Below are 24859 nucleotides of genomic sequence, written 5' to 3' on the forward strand. Positions count from 1 at the left end.
TCAAAAAGAAAGTCTCGTATATGGATTTGTTTAACCAATTGGTTAATAATTCCCGTAAAGTGTAAGCAGTGCCAAATGATATTCAATTTGATTGAAAAATACACATAAATTAAGAGGCCAAGGCGCTCTTTGCCGAATAGTCGCCGACTATGAAAGTGGTCTATGCATAGTCACTAGTCGGAATATCACCAATAATATAATGTATTGCTTCCAGATTGTATGCGTTTACGGGATGTTATCACATCAAGTGAAGAATTTAAAAAAAAATAATTATATCATTCGAATAGTCAGAAATTGTAATTGGTCACGCTAAATGATTAGCGATCGGAACATACATAAAGAATTTTGGAAAATAAATTTTATCATTTAAAAGATCATATAATGACTATAAAAGGGCAATTAATCCCATTAATTGATCAGGGATAGGCAATTTTTAATTCAATTTTATGGTATATTACATATCTAGAGAGCAAAAGTAAATTTGTGCGATTTGAGACATTCTTAACAATCTTCCGTGGTGCGCAAGTTGACACTTTCCGCCCAGAAGAGAGAAAACTTTTTTTAATACTTATGAAATATGTGAAATATGTTAGCACTTCATTTGTAAGTTTAAAGCGACCTAGAAGAAAAGAATTAAATGATAAAAAATGTTGAATTGTTATACAAAATAATATTGTTATTACAAACAGTAATGATAATATATTTTTTCATAATAAATACATAGTGTTTGTTATGAGAGTGGATCCTCCTATGTAATTGATTTTGTATTTTTATACATTTTGTACAATGTAAATGTTTTTTTTTTTTTTTCAAATAAATCAAATTACATTCATTTCTTTTTATTTAAAATTTAAATTTTAATGTAAGTATATTTTTAAAATAATATAATAATTATTATAATAATGATGATTTACAATATAACATAAAATAAATAAAATAAACAATCTGTGAAATAATTGCGCGTGCGTAGTTATAAAATTAAATTGAGTATTATAATTATTATAGTCGTCATCATGTCTGCTAGATGATGGATTCTGCTTGATGTATTTGCGCTCTGATGTGTAAGTAAACTGGATATGTGTGCGTGCGTGCGTTAGTTAACATAAACGCATTTTAAAATGATATTTTGTTTTCTAAAATAACGTTCTTTTATGAAATCTATTCCATAATGTTGGTGGAGCTTTGACGGGTTGTTTCCTGTACAAGGTATACTTGGGATCCAGGAACAGTGCTAGTGGTAACGAAGGTTCGGTGTTTAGCGCGGATAAGTGATAAATTACTTTCAGCAGTATCAGCACGATCTTCAGCAGCTTCGAGTTCTCTTTGGAAACGACGGACACGGGTAACACTTTGTGAAGATGTTGCTTCCTGAAAAATGAAATAAATAATTTAATAAATATGTTATTTTGTTATGATTAATTTAAACGTACCGTTTCTTGTAATTGACGTTTGTAAATGGCAATCTTTTGGTTGGATTTGTCCAATGATTCTTGTAACAAAGAAATTGTTTTTTGGTCTTCTTCACATTGAATCATAACTTCTTTAACGGAACGTTCCTTCTTGCGTAAGATCTTAATGGTTTCAGCGTGTCGTCTCTTTTCTTCTTCCAATTCAAGTTCAAGATCCTTCATACGAGCTTCTAATTTGCTAATAATACGTTTACCACCAACAATTGCATTAGTTTCAACTTCTTCCAAACGAACGCTCAAGTTCTTAACCTCAATTTCCAATGATTTCTTGATAGCTTCAACCTTGACAATTCGTTCTTGTTCTTCATGAAGAATTTCTACTGTGTGTTTCAATTCAGTTTGGACGCGTTGGTATCTCTCATCACTGATTCTTAATTCTTTGGAAACTTCATCGTAATCACTAGCAAGTGTGGTGAGTTCTTGTTCAATCTTGCTCTTGCTTGTGGCAAGGTTAACATTGATTGTGTTCAATTCATTGATGCGGCTTGCGGCTTCTTCGAATTGTTGTTCGGCTTGTCTCTTAGCGCGGAGGGCCTAAACAAAATATAAAATTGATTTAAAGGACTCTCATTCCTAGTCTGGTTAGAGCTGCGGATCATCCAAAGCTGACTTTTTGGCGAATCAATATAATAGTGGATGATAGCAATGGACAAATTGGCGTACCAATCTGATAGCAGATGGTGGGATCTGGGTTATGAGTCTGTTCTGGGTTGTGTGATTATGCTAGATTGGTCCGCCGTCTAGGTTTGATTGCGTGTCTTCAACCGGGTTGATGTTCAGATTGGTCAAATGAATGTACGCTTAAAAATATAATGATTCAACTTACAGATTCGTAATTGCCACGGATTTCTTCACATTCAGCAGTAAGAGATTGGATGCGACGTTGTGAGACACTAAGTTGATCTAAAGTAACTTGTAATTGTCTTTGGACTTCATCGTAATGGGCTTGGATTTCAGTCAATTGAAGTGATTGTTTCTTTACAACCTTTTGTAAATCGATGTTGGTCTTGTTAGCGACATCAAGAGACAATTCTAATTCAGTGATTTGAATTTGTAACTTCTTCTTAATTCTGGTTACTTCAGTTTTCAATTTGGTTTCAGCTTCAACAACACGGGCATTCAATTGTTCAATTTCAATGCTAGTTTGTTTACTGGAAAAAAAAGAAAAAAAATTTTAAAAATGTATTTCTCAAGATAAATAAAAAACCAAATACCTATAGTAATAACTAATTTAGGGCAGAGGTAAATGTGATTATTCGTTTATTTCAAATATTTTAGAGATCTTTGTAAACCACGGCTTCCACAGATTAGTATTGTTTTGGGCTTATTATAGATTGGACAAAAAGAAAAATACAATATTTTTGCACCAGAACAATCTTAAGTAAAGTCGTAACAATATCCATATGTGACTTTTTAAAATATTCCTCTTAGCGTAGGTATACATTTTATCAAATTTGATTCACAATATTTTTTCCCAAGAATCCAGATGATTTTTAGCAACATTTGATGAAAGTCTAATAAGATTTGTCAAAATTAATTAGTTGATGCAATGTATCGCTTCCCTGCGTTGCATAATGAAAAGATAATAATTTTTATTGAAATAAAATTAAATATTAAAAAAAAAGATATAAAATTTGTTGATTTAAGCCCCTAGATAATTTAAAATTTGTAAATTTTACTTGTTCTAGGAAATAATTTGAATAAAAGTCAACAAAACGAAATTCTAAGCACAAGAACTAAGATTTATTTTTTAATACTTGTAAAGATCGAATTTGGTTTTTTTGATTCAGTAGTAACAAAACAACAACTTTTGATCAATTTTAGAAATATAATGAGCGATTAAATGCTTTGATTGGATAAGATAGCTATAGAATATTCTGTAACGTAACACTTTGTATGTCGTAAGTATCGAAAAACAAAATTCATTGGTTAGAAGTTTTACATTATATATACCTAAAATAAATTTCTCTTTGATTACTCTCCAAAAAACTCACGGCTAATACAAAAATAGATTTTTTTTAAAAAGCAATTTCTCATTTTGTTTTTCATTTTAAATCTTCTAATAAAAGACTTAAAAAGATTTACGATTTTCTTTTAATGTTGGTAGGTAAAATGCTTTGAAAGATACACAATAAAAAAAATAGAATTCCAACGATTCTTTTACATAATAAATCTATTAGATGCTGTCAATAAAAAGAAAAATTAAACAAAAAAACTACCTTTGACAAACGGAACACGGCATTTCAATAATGTTTGTACAGCACGTGATTTAATAATAATTAACAAATCAAAACTATCCAAAGAACTATTATAAAAGTTTCTTTAAATTGCATTGTTGGCCTAAACAATTTTTAAAGAAAAAGAAACATTAAAGTTTGCACATGCTCATTTTATAACTTCCTCCTAATCGTATCTATTTCAGTCAGAGTAACCTTTTCAAATGGCATTTTATAAATATTTTATCGGTCGTTAATCTTGTATATAAATTATATCGATGGATTTTACTATTGATAAATAAATAAAAACTGAATATATGCATGTTTCCTGATGGCGAATGTATGTGCAATGAAAAGTCTTGATTATTTAATTTTTTTTTGTTTAATCTTGCAATTACTATATCCTGCATCTATATAAAGGAGTGACAGAAATGTGTGCGATTTTGAAAACGTAAGACAAAAATCCATCAATATTTTCAAATTATGTCTTCACCATCTTAAACTAGATTAAAGCGCATTTAAAAAAATAAACTACTGAAGATAATTAATTGTGATGTTAAAGTTATCTGGCCGTCACGCGACTAGTCAACTAGGCAATTTGTATGACGTCAATGTATTAAAATGCTCAAAAAATATCGTCAACTAGGCAATTTGTACGACGTAATAAATAGCTCTGAAAATATCGTAAAAACGATTCTTTTTGTAAAGCGCCGTAAAGTAAAGTTTTTTTTGGCATAAACAGAATCTATGATAAATTTTCTTCATGATGAAAACTTTTTTGAAGCTCAATCATATGAAATATCAATAATGAAATAATTCAAAATGTTGTCCCGCAAGAGGCCCCAAAACTGTGAATCCATGCTCTTGACATGAATCCATGAAGTCCGGGTTCGAGTCCTGGTTCGAGTGTATTTTTTCAATTCCCTTTAATCCCCAAAACTGTGTTTATTATGATTAAGAGACTTTGAAATATCATATACCGCAAAACAAAAAAATGAACATTCACCGTACTTGTTCAAACAGCCGGACTACTTCAGCTAATTGTATAATTTTTTAAACTAAATTAATGAATTTGATGCAGGTGTTCATAAAATCATAAATGCTTTCCCATAAATTCAATTTCTGATAATAACAAGAGATAGAGAAAATCTGTAAATTACAAAACAAGCGTGGATTTAAGGGTGGAGTCAAAGGTGTCTAGATCCTCTTCTCCAAAACTGTACATAATTTACTACTTTTCGATTATCATTAGAAAATATATTTATCTTTATACCATGTATATATGAAATATACATAGTATATTAAGTTTAGTCCCAAGTTTGTAACGCTTAAAAATAATGATGCTAGGAAAAAAATTTTGTCATAGGTGTTCATAAAATCACCTAATTAGTCTATTTCCGGTTGTCCGTCCGTCCGTCTGTGGACACGATAACTCAAAAACGAAAAAAGATATCGAGCTGAAATTTTTACAGCCTACTCAGGACGTAAAAAGTGAGGTCAAGTTCGTAAATGAGCATCATAGGTCAATTGGGTCTTGGGTCCGTAGGACCCATCTTGTAAACCGTTAGAGATAGAACAAAAGTTTAAATGTAAAAAATGTTCCTTATCAAAAATTAAACAACTTTTGTTTGAAACATTTTTTCGTAAACATCACTGTTTACCCGTGAGGGCGCCAATTATACGGAAATTTTATAATATGTACTATACTTGATTATCAGTTATGTATGTGTCACATGTTTGTATGTGTAATGTGATAAAGAAATCAACACTGACTATACATGGTATTTCAACAATTAACGCAGTCAATTGTTTGTTTTCACTTGTTTTATTTATAATATGTTCAAAATAGAGTCCTCGAGATAGTTCAGTTTTTGATTCTCCTAAACCTTAAACTCTAGATCTGCACCTGATTCTAAGTTTATATTTTAAAAAATAAATTAATGTATACAAATCAGTATACACATGGTATTTAATTAATTAAATTTATTAGTTTTTATTTTCCAATTACTATTGTAAAAACGGCTTATTATAATTTTAGGCATTCTGTATTTAATCTTTTCGTAAGAGCAATTAGAAATATGTTTAGCCATGTTGAAAATTTTTTTAAATTTTGTAAACAATTTTTTAAATACCTATATTAATTCAATTTAATAATTTAAATATAAAATATTTTAAAAATATAATTGCAATGGTTTTATTTAAATTTTTGATTAAATTTTGCCTACTTCTACCAAAAGTTTTTAAATTGTAGAAAACTATTGTAAAAAACTAAAAAACGTAATTAATTAAGTAGTCAATTGTTATAAAAAAATGTGAATTTTTTCACTAATTAATTATTTAATTTAATCTTTAGCCAAGTTAATAATTTAATCATCAGCCAAGTTATGAATTTAATCTTTAGCCAAGTTGAAAATTTATTAAAATTTTGTAAACAATTTTTTTTAAATACCAATATTAATTCAATTTATTAATTTAAATAAAAAATATTGTAAATTCATAATTGCAATGATTTTATTTTAATTTTTGATTAAATTTTGCCTACTTCTATCAAAAATTTTTAATTTTTAGAACACTATTGAAAAAAAGTAAAAAAAATTAATAGTCTATTGTTATAAAAAATATCTTTCATTTTAATATTTAGGTAATAAAATCATGGTTAAAGTTTTTCACTGATAAAAAATTTCAAAGACTCGTTTAAAAATTTTTATATTAATCGTTTGTATGACCTTGAGTCGACAAAAATGCAAGTATTTAACGCAATCGTTATGTAATGCAATTACTATATAGTGGCGGTAACGCAATGAAATTCTAACATAACTAAAACGATTAATGAAAATTTAAATCGAAGTTCTGATAAGATGAGATGAATTTTGCACAAAATTAAAATACCTTTTATCCATAAAATAATGTGAACTTTTATTTTCATAACTTTTTAATTCATGCTTAAGTGTGTTCAATGGTTCATAAACAGATCTATCAATTTGATCTTGTAATCGTTCATCCATAAAATGCGCATGTGCAATTGTACTATGATAATTAGTATTTTGCATATTCTCACGTTGGAAAGATTCTAAACTATATCCAGTATTCGCAGATAAATTTTTTGAGGCTTGATATAATAATTGTCCTTCAATTGCTTTTGCTGATTTTGCACGATAAACATTTTTTGCAGATTGCAATGCCGATTTAACACTAATTTCATCGCCATAAAAATCATCATATAATGAATCCATATTCTTAGCACTTTTCGATGATTTTTTATTTAATTTACTATTCGATTTTTTCACTGCCTTCAAAAACTTTTCCGATTCATCAAACTGGTCAGTTAATGCATGTACTTCATTTATTTTATTACTTATTCTCTTACTTAATATCCCCACTTTTTTAATTTTATTGATTTGATTGGAGGAATGTTGCGTTGACACATTTTTATTCGATTCTAATTGTTTGCTTTGCGATTGATATTGTCGACTTATATAATTTAAATTACTATTAACTAAAGCTGATGAGTAAATTGTTTTCTCAGGTCTGTCATTAAACGAAATTAAATTCTTTATACGAACAGGTGCCATTTTTGTTTTAATGCCGGAAATAAATTTTACTAATTTGATTATTTATAAATTTTTTGATATATTAATAATTGTCCTATTATTATAAGATGACCTAATTATAATTACTGTAACTAGGGCAGCGTAAATTTTACATTTTATATGCATTTGTCTTTGTTTAATAATTTATTGGCATTGATATTTCACCAATCGGATGTGTTTTATTTTAAGTTTAGAGTTTCTGAATTGTATTTTGAGAAATTAATTTACGTAAATTATTTTTAAATCTATTTTCGTTTGCATTTTGTTATAATTAATTTCTCAATCTGTCAATAATATTGTTGATTGTCACTATTCTCTTGTGATTGATTTTTAAATAGAGGACATTATTTGTTCAATGTTCATTATGAAGGTCACGAAATATTGAGTTAACAATAAAATATGGCATTTCAAAGATCAAAATAATATGAATTTTTATAATCGAGCTTTAAACAGGGTACAAAAATAGTGATAACATAGGAACGAGGAACGATAGAACGGCCAATTTTAAGAAGAAAAGTACACAAGCGTGGAGTTAGAACTACGTTAATTATCGTTATTAATTTTAAGAATTGCTCAAGTTATATTATGAAAACCGAAATATATATAAACAAATTTGCCTTGTATTTGGTATTTATTGTCCTAAAGCTAGCAACTTTATGTCTTAAAACTTTGCTAACTGTAAAACGATAATTAACGGCTCCTTAAATCGTTAACGGTACGAAATATCGAAAAACATCTCAGAATTGCATCCTATATTAACCTTTTTTTTGTTAACTATAGTTTTGAACACTCTGTATATATAAACTTATCAAAACAATAAAAATTGTGAGCCAATAATTAAGTGGAATTTCTTTGATTCCCTTTTGTCTACCCTTTAAAGGATTGATAAAGGTAAATAAGGTCATAAAAAAACTAACATTCTGAACAAACAAAAAAAATTGCAAATCGTAGCTTAAGTGTTAAATTTATGGTAAATTGAGTTTTTCGTTTATCGGTGTATTCTGATGATTTTTTTATCTGCCGCATATGTTAAAAGAAAGTGATTTAGGCCTTATGGCATATAATAGAGACAAAAAATCGTTGAAGTATGGAAATTGAAAAGCTCGATATTCATATATTTGACCGTCGGGTCACAACAAAATCGCCAATGTTTTAGATAAGGTAATTCCTATGGGTTCACGGTCTATTAGCTAATATTTTCACTTGCACTTTTTTTTGTAATGAATTTAATTTTTTAACGCTTTTAGTTTATTACATTTTTTTGGTCCAAGTTTCTATTTTGAGTGCATTTTCTAATTTTCTTATTTACATGAATGTGAATTTCACATATGATTAAAATTTAAGACTGATAAAAGTGATTAGATTTTGTATGAAAATTATCAATGGGAAAGGCACAAATTAAAAAATATCTAAACGTAAATTTTAAGTAAAGCCCGCTTGTGCCTAAAGTTAAAAAATTATTCTATTTTTATTATGGAAGATACGCAGAGTGGTAAAATTACCTAAACTGAGGAGCTACATTTAAAAAATACTTATACAGGGTGCTTTTTTAAGATGGCATATATGTGTATAGGAGCACATCTTACTCAGACAATAAACTTGAGCTAGGTTTTCAGGCTCATTCTACTCCACAAATGGTAACTGATAGATGAACACTTTAAATTAGAAAGTTGTTATTGATAAAAAAATTAACATTATTTGTTCGAAAATTTTTCCTCAAATCGTACAGTTTAGGCAAAAACAGACTGAAAAGTTTTAGCCAAAATTGTGCTATTTCGTATAATTTTTCTTCGAAATCTAAGTACTCTATCTAGGCACGAAATCTAGGTGGTTTAGTTTTATAAAAAGATTATTTTTGTTCTGTCTAAACTATCTTTAAGAACAACTTTCTAACTTAAAGCTTTCATCTAATGTTAATTAATAATTGCACCCGAAAACTTAGATCAAATTCGACGCCGGTATAAGATGTGTGCCTTTGAAAGTCACATTTTTCGTTTGAAGCATTTTCCGCGATTAATTTTAATTATCGAGCTTCAAGAATATATCAACTTAAAGAAGCACCCTGTATACAGAATAGTATGTATAAATGAGGTAGAAAATTGTACAAGAAAACTTTCTTACCGAATAGCATCAATCTCTTCATCTTTCTCTCGTAAGCGATGTTCAGCATCATGACGGAATTGGTTGAATTCAGCAGATAGACGTTGAGAACGTGCTTCTTCAGCTTTGCGACCCTAAAAATGAATTTAAAAACAACAAAATGAAATTTCGTGACACTACAAATTAATAGTTTTATACAAACTTACAGCTTCAGCTTCCTTGTAAGCAGCAGTAAGTTCTTCACGTTCGTTCTCCAAACGGCGAAGTTCAAGTTCTAATTCATGAAGACGACGGGTCAAGTCAGAAATTTGATTGCGAGCATCACCCAAATCATCACCCAATTTCTTGTTTTCACGGGCCAATGAATCTTTTTGTTCACGGGTTTTGTCCAATTCATGGGTGATACGTTGTACTTCAGATTGTTTGTTACGCAAGTCACGTTGGCTTTGGTCATAGAGTTGAACAGTTTCGTCGAGACGGCTCTTAAGTTCAACATTGACACGTTCAAGTTGTTCACTACGTTTTTGTAATTCCCGAGCGGTGTTGTTTGCCTTTTCTAAATCAATGATCAATACTTCAACTTCACTTTGGAGACGTGATTTTTGTTTTTCAAGATTGTTGATCTTAACCAATAAGGTTTCAATGTGTTCTTCTTGTTCACTAATGCGGATGGTATATTTCTTACGGATTTCTTCAACCTCCTCAATGCGGGCAGCAGCTTCAGATTCGTATTTGCTCTTGTATACTTGTACTTCACCGTTAGACTTGACAAGTTGTCTTTCAAGGTCTAAACGAGCTTCACTTTCTTCTTCAAGTTGTACACGTACAGATTCTAATTCGATTTCAACTTGGTGTAAGTTGGCCTCGAGGACTGAACGTCTGCGTTCGTCATCTTCCATACGACGGCGACAGTCTTCCAATTGTGTAGCTAATTGAGATTTCAAGTAAGTAGCGTTTTCAATGTTTACTTTCAAGTCTTGAACTTCCTTGACAAGTTCGATGTTTTCTTGTGAAAGACGTGTTTTGTGTGATGTAATATCAACAACAGTGCGGTTAAGTTCTTCAATGCGAACATTGAGTTCACTGATGTGGATTTCAAGTTTTTCAACATGCTTGAATGATGCTGTACGTTCTTTTGAAATAGATTCAATTTGAGCTAACAATTCATAGACTTCTTGTTGGAATTTAGCCTTTTCCTTTTCGGTTCTGTAAATGAATAAAATTCATTAATTTTTATTTCAATCTATGATAACCAATTTATTACGTATTATAGCGTAAATTCAGTTCTTAATAAAAGTAGTACAGTAGAAGATGTCACAAAAATCGATTAATAAAGGAAAATGAAAGAAACCGCTCGCACTTTGCTAAAACTTCATGGAATGTGTTTCTTAGGTGTCAAATATCATTAGTAACGCATGAGTTAGTGGTCCAAATGTTTCTATTTGTTGATAAACAATAAATTGTTAATTCAATGAAACGATCAATGTTAAAATTCACTTAAAAAATTAGTATTTAGGCAGCTTGTATGACGTAAATGTTTAGTGTTTATCTACTATTCGAAAACTATTAGACATGTATAACGTATACGTAGTTCAAGTTGCCTATTTATTAATTTTGTAAGTCAACTTTGTCATTAAACGTTCTATTGAATTAACAATTTATTGTTTATTATCAAATAGAAACATTTACGCTACTAATTCCTGCGTTACGAATGATATTTTACACTTAAGAAACACATTTCATGAAGTTTTGGCAAAGTGTGAGCGGTTTCTTTCGTCTCTTTTATTTGTAAGATCTCTAACTGTACTAAAATAAATGGTTGGATTGTTTTTTTAATTCAAAAGTGAAGAAATTCCTAATTTGACTCGCCGTTTTTTCGAGTTGTGTGCATACATCGATGTGCCTGAGACTGAGTATCACAATTATTGCTTTATTTGAAAATTTCATCAATAGTTTCATCATATTTTACACAATGTGCGGTAGTTTTAAGATACACAAATATATCTATCCTTCGCTTTTTGTCGACCGTTAAATTATGGAGGGTCAAGGCTATCCATTTTCTCGCTTGTGCTTCGAAGGGATTAAAATTTTAAAAAGTTTTGACTAAAATGAAAATTTTTTTTATAAAATTTTTATCGACTCTGCTATGTTTAGTAATCGAATTTTATGTCAGAGATTAGCATCGGAAAATGATGGGCAACTGCGTAACAAGAGATAAAGTAGTCGAAATAAAATTATCATTAAGTATGAACGAAGATACCGTGAATGTTCATAACTATTGGCAAAAGCAATGCATAATTTTCAGCCCCTGCAAGGAATAAGCGAGAAAATGAGGCACATATATATCTGTCATTATCTTATGGTCTATAAATTTTATACACTGTGAAAAATAATGTGAAAAAAGTGGATGATCTAAAAACAAGACAAACGGTTATAGCCATATATTCCACTGTCATTAACTCCTAGAATGATTCTTTCAAGAATTTAAGTATAAACTTTTGAAAAAAGTTTTCCTTAACGCCGTTTCTAATTATTCATAAGAACTGTTTACGTTTAAAATAAAAAGTATTTATTTTTTTACATATATTAAAAATAAAAATAGTTTGTTTTCTCGTTTTTGGTTAATTAATTTTAATAATTAAGTAATTATTGCATAATATTTATGTGGTGTTTATAATTTTTGCCAAAATATTATAAAACTCTTAAAAAAATATTTTTTTGAATTTATAATTATAAAATTAGTTTTGGCATTTTGTCAAATATTCATAAAATTGTATGTGGAAAAAATTAAAAATATATATATTTTCTTCAAATTAAAAAAAAAAATTATTTCATGACATTGAAATGATTATTTCAATAACTTTTTTATCACTATTGCCTTTAGTCCAAAAAAAAGTCTACTTTCTGCAGAAATTATTTGAACAGTTGACGGGGAGCGCGTAATACAGCGAAATTTCTATTGTTCTCTTCGGTTTCGTAGGATGATTAAAGTTTGTCTATTAAGAAAAAATCCATAATAAAACGAAATAAGAATCCGTCGAGAATATGGTTCGGTAATAAGCAAATTTTGAATAGAGTCTAGTCTTAATTCTAAATAAATTCACTCTACTATGTTACAACGGAAAAAATGGTTTTTTTGGCTCAAGAATATTAAAAGAAAAACGAAAATTTGCTTGAGAGGAGTAATTTTTTTTCACCCAAAGAATCTTTTTTCTTATTTCAAGAAAAAACTTTTTTAAATCAAGACATCCTTTTTCTGTATATTTGGGATGAGAGCTTGGGAAAGGACACATTATACTTTTCATCGCAAAATAAAACTTGAAGGGGGTAAAATAGGGGATGACAGTTTGTATGGAGAACCAATCATTTCTCAGGTTGGGGCTTCGTTATTCACATTATTATAAAATATAATCAATTTTAAAATGTATTTTAATATCTAAATCATAACTCCCAAAAAATAGGACAGACACCCCATAAACTTAATAAACCTTTTCACGCTAGAATAATGAGGCTTTTTCCATTCATTAAATCTATATATATTAAAGTTAAATAAACAGAAAATTTCAAACTATTTTAAAATATTTGTTCCTAGAAAATAGTGAAAACATCTCAAAAACTATCTTTTTTCTTCTATGTATGTTAGAAAGATGCGGTTTTTTGTTTTCAATATGAAAGTTCATGAAACTAATGGTAAAAATCTTAAATTTTAAAGTTTTTCACCTCAAATCCTCCTCCTCTTTTCCCGAAAAACGATAAATTTGGTTTTTTGGCCCGGGGAACAAAGCTCCCGGAAAATTACGAGCGCAGAGAGCTCCGTGACTGAAGGTCTCCTGCTTATTGTGCAAAGGATGGAAGTATGATTGCAACTATACTTAATTAAAGGTTGAAATGAATAAATATTGCAAGCGAAGCCGCTGGAAAAGGCTAGTACAAGTTTAAAAATTGTGATTTACAAAAAGATAATAAGAGATATAAAATTTTAAAATCGAGAATTAAACAGAATTTGAAGAAAGCATTTGAATGTTGTATGATGTATTTATCATATCTGTGTATTGTTTCAGAAGAAGAAATTAAATGTAAGCCATTACATCGGTTTTCTCCGATATTTTATTCACTCTTGACTAATCAAAATCAGGATTACGACATTTTAAATAATTTTTGTACACTGATCTTTTTAAGTACTTTAGTACAATTTTATTGCAAAAAATTTAAAAAAAATGGAAAAAATATACAAAAAAAAATTTTTTTTTTCAGAAAAAAATATAAATTAAAACGAAAGAAGAAATAAATCATTTCAGTTGTGTGATATTTCAAAGTTTTCATAATAGTATTATTTTAAGTAACAAGTGTTAAGTATCATGCAGTACTTATATGGACGCAGACGTCCACTAAATACACAACGACGTCCAACAAATGTTATAAATATAACATCGATGATGTTTGGTTGCTTTTATTTTCTTACGGCGTCTTTACGTATGCGTCGGTTTTATTTAAATAATATAACATGCAGTGATGTTGAATTTTAAAACTATTTAAAGCATCTCCTACGGCCATTTTATATTTTGTTCTCGAAAAGATTTTAATTTTATGACATGACATTTATATTTAACGGAAGCAAAATAAACTATGGAAAATTTTTTGATATCCGTAATAATTTATTAAAATTTTTCATGTCAATTTTTGATGCCCTTCTTCTGGAATGATAAACTATTGCTGGATAAAATGGATTCCGAAAGTCACTATATGTTACACAAAATTAAACTAAAATTAAAAAGAAAATTTTTTTTTCTTTTTTCCCAACATTAGATGTGTTTACAAAAATTATTGTATAAAAAACTTCTGCCATATTTCTGTGCCATATTTACAAAAACTGGATAGTTTTGCGTTACAGGCTCATGCAAAAATTTTCTGATCGGAATATATTAAAACGCTTTTGGTGGTACCTATCCATTCAAAATTGTTCAAAGAAAAGTGAAAATAAAGCTAAGAGTATAAAAATTAAAATAACTAAAAACATAACTAAAATGACGAAGAAAATTTTCGTTGGAACTTTTTTTCTCGATTTTCCCAAGATTAGATGTGTTAAAAAAATTATTGTATAAAAAATTTTGCGACATATTTCCAAAAACTAAATAGCTTTGCGTTACAGCCATATGAAAAAATTTTCTCATCGGAATATATTGAAACGCTTTAGGTGGTACCTATTCATCCAAAATTGTTCAAAGAAAAGTGAAAATAAGAGTCAAATATTTTTCATATAATATATTTGGAAAATTGTTTATTAAATTTGGTCAATAAAACGGATTCAAGATTCAAAGAAAAACACATGTAAAATAACTTATGAAATAATTAATTGCAAATTTAAAAGGTCCAGTGACTTTCGATCCGTTGGAAAGTAATGTAATCTATAGATATCTATATTTAGGTCAACTAAAAACTTTTTCGTCACGAAGTAATATGAAAATTCCAACGTATACACGTGAATAACAGGGTTAAAAACCGTAAATTTTTATCATTAAAATGTAAAAGTGTAATTTTCACAAAATTCAAAAATTAATTTTCCACAGTAATTTTATAAATATTTAATGATTTTAACATTAAATCTTCCAAATTTAAATTTTTTTAAATATATTTACCTGGCTCTAGCTTTTGAAAGTTGATCAATTTGATCTTGGAAATCAACAATAATTTCTTGATGTTTCTTTTTCAATAAATGAGCTGTTTCTTCAGATTCCAAATGAACATCTTCGAGAAGTTTTCTCAATTTCAATAATTCAGTGTCGCGTTTCTTGTTAATTTCGAACTACAAATATTATCAATGATTAATTGATACCAAATATTGAATAGAGAACGTAAAGGCATTTAATTAAAACATGTAAATATCTTTTTAAGTGGGCGAAATTGGGTTAATTATTTTCTATTTTTAATTTAATTATACTATGAAAATACATCTGTCTGTAAATTAATTAAAATTACCTGGCTTTCAGCACCACCTTCAGCTTCTTCTAAACGTTCAGAAAGTTGGATTACTTGTACACTTAAATCAGCTTTTTCACGTTCAATCTAAATTAAGTTAATTAATATAAATTTTTCATATTTATTATACAAAAACGAAATTTAAAATATGAATGATACATACTCGTTGACGGAGTTCTCGCTCAGACTCCAAATCTTCTTGAAGAAGACGAATTTTATCCTAAAATAATAGGAAAGGAAAAAATCATTTTAAGTTTTAAAACATTTTTTAAATTACTCTATCTAATCTAAAAATAACTTAAATTTCAAAAGATATGTTAGTAAAAGTTATGCATATGGCTGATTCATAATATCCGGGATACATTACAAAGTTTCATGAACCATTTTCCTATTTATAACTTGTAAACGTCACCATTTTCACCAAGAATACTCATGAATCAGCGCAAATTTGTTCTAAATTTCTTAATAACCAATGCAATTTAGTGTAAAAATAAAAAAAAAACATATTAATTCACAAATAAGGTAATTTAATTTGATTAATTTAGTAGCACTTTTTTCTAAAAAAATTTCACCAAAATTATAAATAAAAAAATCACAAAAAATTGAGTTCTTTAATTTATTTCATCATTTTTTATGTTTTGAATTTTTGAATCACTGGTAGATGATAGTGATATTGAATTTTGTTGAATTTTTAAAAATCACTTAGCAAAAACCTTTTTTGTGGATTTTAGCACAATTTTTTATCATTTGAAAAACACATTTTTTATAGAATTTATTGACTTAACACATTATAAATTAAGCAGCACTTTAAAATAAGCGTTTTTTTCAGCATTTTAGCGTGCATTTTTTTGCATATTTTTTAGCCACTAGCATATTATATATTATTTTTAAGCATTTTTTTAAAAGAATTTGCAACAAAAAATATACAAAAAAAATAGTAATTTTTTTACCTCGAGCCGAGTGAGCGCACTTAAATCAGCAGAGTACTCGATGCTGACATCGGCGGTACCACCGCCGGTCGACCGGTACGTGTATTTCGAGGTCTTCGCGACCGCGGATGAGGAGGAAGCCATCTCCTGGTGCTTCAATCAGTAAGACGTCAAAACAATAACAGAGCACCCAGAGCACTTACACACCTGCAGCACGTCCGTTTCGTCGTTCGTGTGGAGATGACTCCGTTACTATGTTTGTGAACGTCGCTAAGTAGGTACAGCATCCCGACGCTAATTTAATTACGCATGCGCATTATATGTACCTGTAATATCTGTATTACTCATGTGACTTTTCTGGAAATTCATATCTCTGTCTATTATTACTTAGTTTTGTAGAATCATTAAAATATTTTCATAATACGTTTATTTTCTTTGTCTTACCTGCATAAATCTTTAATGAAACAGGAATTTTCTTTATTTATTTCATTGTTTTTTCTATTATTTTGAAAACCTTCGAAAATATAATTAGGGAAGAGTATTTAAAACATTTTGGCGTATACTTCTATTATTTCATATATTTTGGCTGCTGATAATGTTGATAATATTGTGAGTAAATTCGATGAATTTATTGATCTTGTATTTTATCTTTGGCAAATTGATCTGAATTGTTTTTATTGATAAAATCGATACTAATTAATTATTAGTTGAAAAAAATATAAATATTTCAAATATAATATGGAATTGTTTTTGTTAATTACATTGAACTTTTATTATAAATAATATTGCTTTTCATATCTTTCAAGTCACATTTAAAATAAAGACAACCATATTTTCCTACCTTCAAATATTTTTCTGTATTGGGTGGCTGTAAAAAACGGAATTATTATTATTATTATTTTTAATTCATGAAATAGAAATAGTGAATGAAGCTTGATTTTTGAAAAATTATTTCTCTAATAATTTCTTTGCAATTTTTATGAAACCTTAATGATTTCATGTTTCGTTAGAAAAATCTTACAAAAAATTTTACAATTTACCACTAAAATCGCAAAACGCGATGCACATCGTCTTCTGGTTGCCATTTGTACTAGTTTTCGAAAATTATTTTTTTGATTTTTTGTAGTATGTTCTAGATGTATGTAGTATGTTGTTGTTGTTTTTTTTCAAAACTATCTTTTATACTTTCGGAGAAAATAGACACCCAAGTTTTGCCCTTATTTGCACCGTCAATGACGTTTACGAAAATTGTTTCAAATAAAAGTTGTTAATTTTTTTATAAGGAAACTTTTTTACATTTAAACTTTTGTTCTATCTTTAACGGTTGAACATAGGCTAAACTCAAAATTTTTACATTTCTGAAAACCATGTAAATTTTTCAAGCATCACATGTCAAAAACTATTACGAACATACGAGACTGTGGGTTGGCTTGAATTGCTTAAGTTTAATATACTATCACAATGATAGTAGCAACTAATGCCAAAAGCTCAGTTTTTGAATTGGATTTCAAAACTGAAATAAAGTCCGATATTTTATAGTTATCCACAGATTACGCGTGTAGCATAACTTTCTTTGCTTGTATGATAAAACACAAAATCGTATGGAGCTTGTATGTTAAAAATGCAAACTTTACCAGCTCAAATAAAACAATTTAGCGTAAGGAATTTTAAAATTTTGATTGCTCATAAATGACATATAATCAGTATAAATAAATATTTACATTTTCAATAAAAACATATTTTTTGGAAAACTATAATTTTATTTGAATTTCATAAATCTTTAAGTGTGTAAATCAATCTGAGATGCGAGTAAAAGATTAAAAGATTATTATTACGAAAATCAAGTCGATAATCTTTGAGAATGTATAATTTTAAAAATAATTAAGTTTCGAAGACACTCAATATAATTTGACATCAGAGTAAAATGAGATAATATGCAGAGTGTATACTTAGGTATCCAAAAAATTTTAAGTTATTTTTATCAAACCCACAAACATATGTAAAGTATGAATCACCTTGCCTCATCGCCTCAATCACCTCAACCAATAATAACTACTATATTTACAAAAATAAACATCGCACGTAGAATATTTCAAGAAATTTTATAAAATTACACAAAAAGATTAAATAAATTAAAAACCAATAATTTTGTTTTGAACAAAAAACATTTCTTCGGTAATTCCCCATAAATAGTTTAATAGCTATTATGATAATTTTTATTTCGGTTTTTCTATATATACAGATACCTTTTTAAGTAAAAATTGGGAAGGCATTTTTATGCAGTTACTATGCTGATCTGGCATCTGACAACTTTTCTCAAAACTAGCTAATTTGAATGTACAATAAGTTTGAGAAGGTTTGGTTTGATCCTTGAACATATCTTTTGTGGATCACAGGTAAGAGTACCTATTAACTCGTACGAGTTAATATGTAGACGTATAATTTCAGAATGCGGAAAATTTTGGTAAAAATTTTCCATTTTATTAAAAATTTATTCGTAAGGAATATTTTTTTGCTATTGATATTCAAGCAATTAGAAACTATTTTGCATTCAAACAAAAAAAAAACTTTGAGTTGGTAATAAAGATTTGATATATTTACTATTATTGTTCTAAAAATATATTTTAATTTTACAAAGTTACCTAGAGTCATGCCGTTCTGCTTGTAAATATAAATTTTGGCATATTTATGCGATTAATTCGATATGAAGTGCAGATTAACTAATAATATATTCAAAAGAGATACATACATTCATGCACATTTGCAGATGTAAAATGTACTTCCTTAATTAAAATTTAGAAACAAAAATAAATTTTAACTAGGTATATTTATTGTATTTAAATGAAAATTATTAGCCCACAGTACGTATAAGTTATAGCTTTTATTGGATTTGAAAATTTGGATATGGCTTCGATATGGCGTATCTGGTACAATTTTTAGTTGAGAACATTATCGAAATTGTTCTGTTTAATTTTACAGGTCCAAAAAAGTTGTAATAAGTTAAGTGAATTGAGTATAAAAAATGACAAAATGGTTTTTGATTTGCCATAAAAAAAGACAAAGCGTACAAGATTTATTATTTTTAGTTTTCTATTCATAATCATGTGAGATTTGAATGTATGTTAATCGATAGAAATACTAGGGCGTAAGTACTGTGGACTAGAAGAATGTCTAAAAATCAAAAAACATAAAAAACAATTATGTCACCAGTAGAGGTAACTATTCAAATTATATTTTCAGAGGCTTTTTATGATATGACTACTTCGTTTTTGCAATGATTCGAATTGTTAATTATGTAATTTATATTATTCTCAGAGATATATTTAGTGAAATTGAATTTAGAAACGAAAAATTGGATTTTCATTAGGAAGTTTTCGACATAAAAAATTGTTTTTAATTTTGAACGGTATCTCTATTATAGAAATCAACGTAAGCTCATAATGAATCTAAATTTCTATGACATTTTTTGTTTAATCGTAACTAGAATTTATGAATATCGATGTCATGACAACACAAAACGTTCAAAATATGTCAATAAATTTATAACAATCTTTTCAATAGTTATAAACCTGCTGATATTTTTACCATGTATTCTGTGGAAAATAACTTCTTTTTAAAATATATATAAGCGACAAAAAAATCGCCGAAAAACGCAATTTCTTTAAATGCACAGGTCTGTTCATAGTATTTTCTATTCAGAATTAACTGCGCTTCCACCAAATTATGGTTTTCTTTGATTCTTATTTTATTACAGAATTCTGTTTAAACTTTTCCGTGAATGGTTAATTAAAATGATATAGTATATATAGTTAATCCTTAAAGACAACTCGATTTCTTTGAGGAATCTGTACACTATAATATATGTTTTAAATAACTCCAAAATGTTATCCAATTTGCTGTGTTATTTTTTGAATTTGATTGCCCATATGTATATTATTATCTATAAATATAATATAAAAATAATAAAAGACGTTTTATAGTTAAAACAATAAAACTTTATTTCTGTTGAAAAATTTGTATGACATTGGTTTTAATAAAAATTTAATTTCTATATTTAAAACAGTTACGTTACGTTTCGTAAACGAATTCTCAAACCATTAAAAAACAATGAATAATAATAACGTTATTAATTTTATTATGAATAATTATTTTATTTTCGCCAATGTTGTTCAATTATACATATTTCTTCGATGTCATCATAATTTTATAAAAAATTTCCTAAAATGAACAGACTGTTTAATTGCAGCTTTTAAAAATCTTTATTATTTGTTAATGGATAATGTTTTTGCACTATTCGTTGTGTGCGTAGTCATGGTAGGGATAATAAAATCGATGCCAGCGCTTTAAGTGAAAAATTTTGGAGATAAAGTGGGCTGTTATGACTAATTTGCAATTATTTACATGTTAATGATATAGAAACTGTCAAATTAAAATGATTGAAAAACACTAATTAATTAAACTTAATGCATTAAAAATTGTGAAAATAAGAAATCAAATTGTACAAATATTATTTTTCAAATGTTAATTATCGTAATTATTTATTTAAATTTGTGAAACAAGAATATTAAATTTTAAATGTAAGTTTTCAATGCAATCCACACAATTATATATGCATCCATTAATTCTATAATTAAAGTAGTGTATCGTTGTCATGGAAACGAAATTCACGCTCGGAGCGAATTGGTAGGGCATGGTTTTATATGACACAGGTCTAGCAAATTGGCATTCAACACTGACTGCATGTTGAATTGATTATAAAAATTTTCCACAAATATTTGATGTAATTTCTGTCAAAAATTGCAACGTTGTGTTAAAATTATTCTGCTGTTAGCGGTTTATTGATTATATTTTAAGTACTTTTAAGGTATATTGCTTTGAAGAATAAATATTAATTCACATTGATCTTGATGAAAAATTCTTCGTGCTGTAAATCTCAAAATCAAATATTTTTTCAGTGAAATAACACCACTTTTGATTTTTCTTTAATAAGATTGGCCTTCACGATGATGTTACCTTACGAACCATACAAAATGGAGCAAACTGTTTCCTGTTTATTTACTGGAAAAATCAAATTGTAAATTATTAAAAATAAAAATATTAGAGCCTTAAAAGTTAATTTTCCCCGTTAATATTTTGCTGATCAATGATTTATTTTTCTTAAAAACCGGAAACTGTCCGAATCAGCACATATTTTAAAAACCAGTTAAGTTTTTAAAAAAACAGCATAGATGCAAATATTTGGTTTTGTTATTACTGTATTCTTTTATAGTGAATATACTTTCCGTTTATAATCCAGTTAAAAAGATTCAATAACAAGTATTATTTACAGGTAATCAATATATAATAACATTTCATAAGTAATAACAAAAAATTTTTTCGATTTAAAACTGGAATACAGAAGATATTTTAAGATAACATCAAATCAGTGGCGGAATTGCAAAAAAAACATCTTTATTTTTTAACTCGCTGTTATTTATTTGGCTTTTTTGATGATATCCTACAATCCCAAAAACGACACATAGTAGAAAAAATGGTGGAGGTGTCAGGAAGTTATACTTTTAATGGCGTGCAATGGTTCTTAAATTCTTTTAAAGATTGGAAAACTAAGAAAAATGTTCTTAAAGTATGAACCAAAATTTTAGTCTAAATAGGTATGTCGACTAAACTACAATCTTGAAAACTTGCCGCTCGCAGGCGGTTCCATTTTCCGGGCATGTTAGAAAAATGATGAGAGATCATGTTAAAAAAAATGATGAGATAAAAGTACCTATACGCGTTTTTTGAAGCGGAAAGATTCAAATAGGTTTAATTCTCTAAAAACGAAACTCTAAGAACTAAACCTCGCTTCTGAATCAAACATATAGTTGTACATAAGAAGGACACAAGGACACATAAGACGTTCATGTTTTGATGGTAAGTGTTAGGAAATTTTTATTCTCTTTCCTCCTTAGAGATCTCCTATACGACTTTAGTTATAATGAAATTTGTATAATATCCTTTCCTACTAACTATAATGGACACATTTAGTTGATATTCCCCAAAATTGCTCACTAGGTAAGCGCTAGTGATAAAAGTGGGGGTCCGCCACCAAATTAGCAACAAGTAACATACATAATAAGAGTAATTACGATTAGCTAATTCACACTGGTGATGACTACTTGGTAGTCGAAATACGTATTTATAAAATACAAAAAACTGATCTAGGAAATTGGGACAAAAATCGAAATTTATTTCGAAATATCCTAGAGTTCTCATTTATAATCTTCGATAATATTTATAACATTAACATCTAGTCAAGACAAAGTAAGTACCCCACTTCTGCTGACATCTAGTTTTTAATCAATCGTGCTTCTTTCATGAAAAAAAGATACACTCCGCCATTGACTCAATACTGTTCTGGACATCAAATTTACCAGATATTTTAACACGTGATAAATGAATATGAATGGATAAAAATATCTTGCACTGTAATCTTTAAAATTTAAATATAAACTATTAGTTATAGATGAAATATTTTTAAGCAAATAAATACTAAAGCGTTATTGCATTTAAAGTAGTTCAAATATTTCTATTACTTATAATACAAAATATGGCCGAAATTATTAAAACAAAAATTTTTTGTTTTAGAACAGCTGATTTTCGTTGCGGTTGAAAATATTTATGTGATTTGCAAATTGCAGTTTGGTTTTACTCTCATAAATTAAATTTTATGAAAGAAACATTATTTAGATTATATTTTCATATTAATTATAAATATTTTAAAATAATATTTATGTTCTTAAAAATTTTATCTTTGAACTATAATCGAATATGCATTCTAAATGTAATAGATTATGTTATGTTGAATTTATTTTGAACGAGCCACTCTCCGCATGCTTCGTTGGACGATTTCAATTTTCTTAAAAAACAATTTTGAAAGTAATGTAAAGAATGATTGGGTAATCAAAAATTTACAATACACAACCTTTGCTGTTTTTGCCTCGTACCTCTTATTCTATACATACAATCACATATTCTCGATTCACCATTTGATCCCACTATTCCTTCCTTAATTCTTAAGGTTCGGTATATAGTATCTCGGTATATACTTAAACTTACACCCCATTCCATAAGAGTCGATACTGGAAGGAGTCTCAAAAACAATAAAGAACTGGACAAAATAGTGTGAAAACATGCATTTAGATAGACCCTTAAATTTTATTATTTCTAATTTTGTACTTTAATCTGAAGTTCTTAACTGTACATATTTAAGAAGTTAGATTTTTCAATACATACATTATACACCCTTGCCATGCCTTTATTGTTCGCATTCTCAGGGTTCTGGATATCTTCGTACCAAATTTCATTATGGTTGGTTAACCGTGAAAGTCAAGCAGACAGGCAGACAGACAAACAGACAGAGTTACTTTCGAGATTAGTAAGATTGGAGCAATTTATTAAATTAATAAAAAAAATTACTGATTCATTGATTAAGAAGTTTCTTAAATTCGTGTGTTGTTATAAATGTCTGTGTTATAAATGATTTGATTCAAATTACTTAAGTGTTTCAATTTTAAAGTAACTTTTTTAAAATGTTTGTCCAGCTAACAATAAAACTAACCCTAAGCATATAAATGGCAAAAAGTTTCAAAGCTTATTCCAAGTAAGGATATGATAAAAGGAGGCTTAGACAATCCTACAGTCAAGACTCTAAGAATGTAGGCCATAAAACTAAAGTTTGGAACGTCTGTCTATGGCTGATAAGAAATATAGGTAATTGATTAAAATATTAGGATTTTGATTTTATATTTTTTAAAAAGAAATCATAAATATTCGTATTAATTATAAGAGTCATTAAAATTTTATTTTATTTTTAATAATAATAATTTAAAATGACCTTCGCACGAGTTTACGGTTTCCATTTTGTTGGAAATATAAATTAGATTTTTTATGAAATATAAAATTTTTTAACAATAATATTTAGATATATGCGTAAGGTAGAATTTATTCATAGTTTCTGTTATGTTGCTGTTCTAATTTAAAATTAAACTTATTATTACAAGATATAATTTTTAAATAAAATTATATTAATTATATATATCATTCTAGACTCCAATAAATTTTTAATTATCCCGTTAAGGATGTTCATTTATCATTGTTTGCTATGAGCGTTCATAGGGAAAGAGTGTTTTAATTTTAAATAAATTAAAATGAATAGAAATTTAAAAAATTTTGGGAAATTCTGAAAATTTAGACAATTATTAACTTGTAAAAGTTTCAAGTATAGTTGACGAAGTTATTTTTAGAAATATCGATTTATATTGACCGTTTAGTCCCATGTGCATAACCTTGCCTTTAGTCACTTTTTAAACTTAAAAATCCAACGAAATTAATTCGATAAAACTTTTTTTCTTTTCTTAAGGCCGTTTTACAAAAAACTTAGTGTATGAAAGTATGAGATTTACGTTTCAAATCTTGGGGATGGATTCTGTTAGAACTGTGGAAAAATCGACTATTAATAAAACCAAAATTTTTCGATAAAGTAATACTTTTCTTTATAGGATAATATTTCTCATGCTTTAAACTAATGAATATTAGTT

General features: G+C 27.9%; 1 protein-coding gene across 1 annotated transcript; it reads right to left on the minus strand.

Moving 5' to 3' along the window:
- Positions 1-1062: 1062 nt before the first annotated feature.
- On the minus strand, positions 1063-16541 carry LOC123296740 (paramyosin, long form). Its single transcript, XM_044878358.1, has 9 exons — positions 16302-16541; positions 15515-15571; positions 15352-15438; positions 15012-15178; positions 9582-10581; positions 9397-9509; positions 2296-2620; positions 1431-2003; positions 1063-1368 (listed from the first exon to the last, which is right to left on the minus strand). The coding sequence occupies exons 1-9, from the start codon at positions 16422-16424 to the stop codon at positions 1159-1161; spliced, it is 2655 nt and encodes an 884-aa protein (XP_044734293.1). The 5' UTR covers positions 16425-16541; the 3' UTR covers positions 1063-1158.
- Between the last annotated feature and the right edge of the window lie 8318 nt (positions 16542-24859).

Source organism: Chrysoperla carnea, chromosome 3 (genome assembly GCF_905475395.1).
Source record: "Chrysoperla carnea chromosome 3, inChrCarn1.1, whole genome shotgun sequence".
Classification (NCBI taxonomy): domain Eukaryota; kingdom Metazoa; phylum Arthropoda; class Insecta; order Neuroptera; family Chrysopidae; genus Chrysoperla; species Chrysoperla carnea.

What these genes read in the sequence shown, in the direction of transcription:
- LOC123296740 (XM_044878358.1), bottom strand. Translation starts at nt 16,424, where the DNA reads ATGGCTTCCTCCTCATCCGCGGTCGCGAAGACCTCGAAATACACGTAC. An exon ending in CTTTCAAAAGCTAGAGCCAG is followed by an intron (nt 10,582 to 15,011) that starts GTAAATATATTT and finishes ATTCATTTACAG; the next exon opens with AACCGAAAAGGAAAAGGCTA. An exon ending in CTTACAAGGAAGCTGAAGCT is followed by an intron (nt 9,510 to 9,581) that starts GTAAGTTTGTAT and finishes ATTCATTTTTAG; the next exon opens with GGTCGCAAAGCTGAAGAAGC.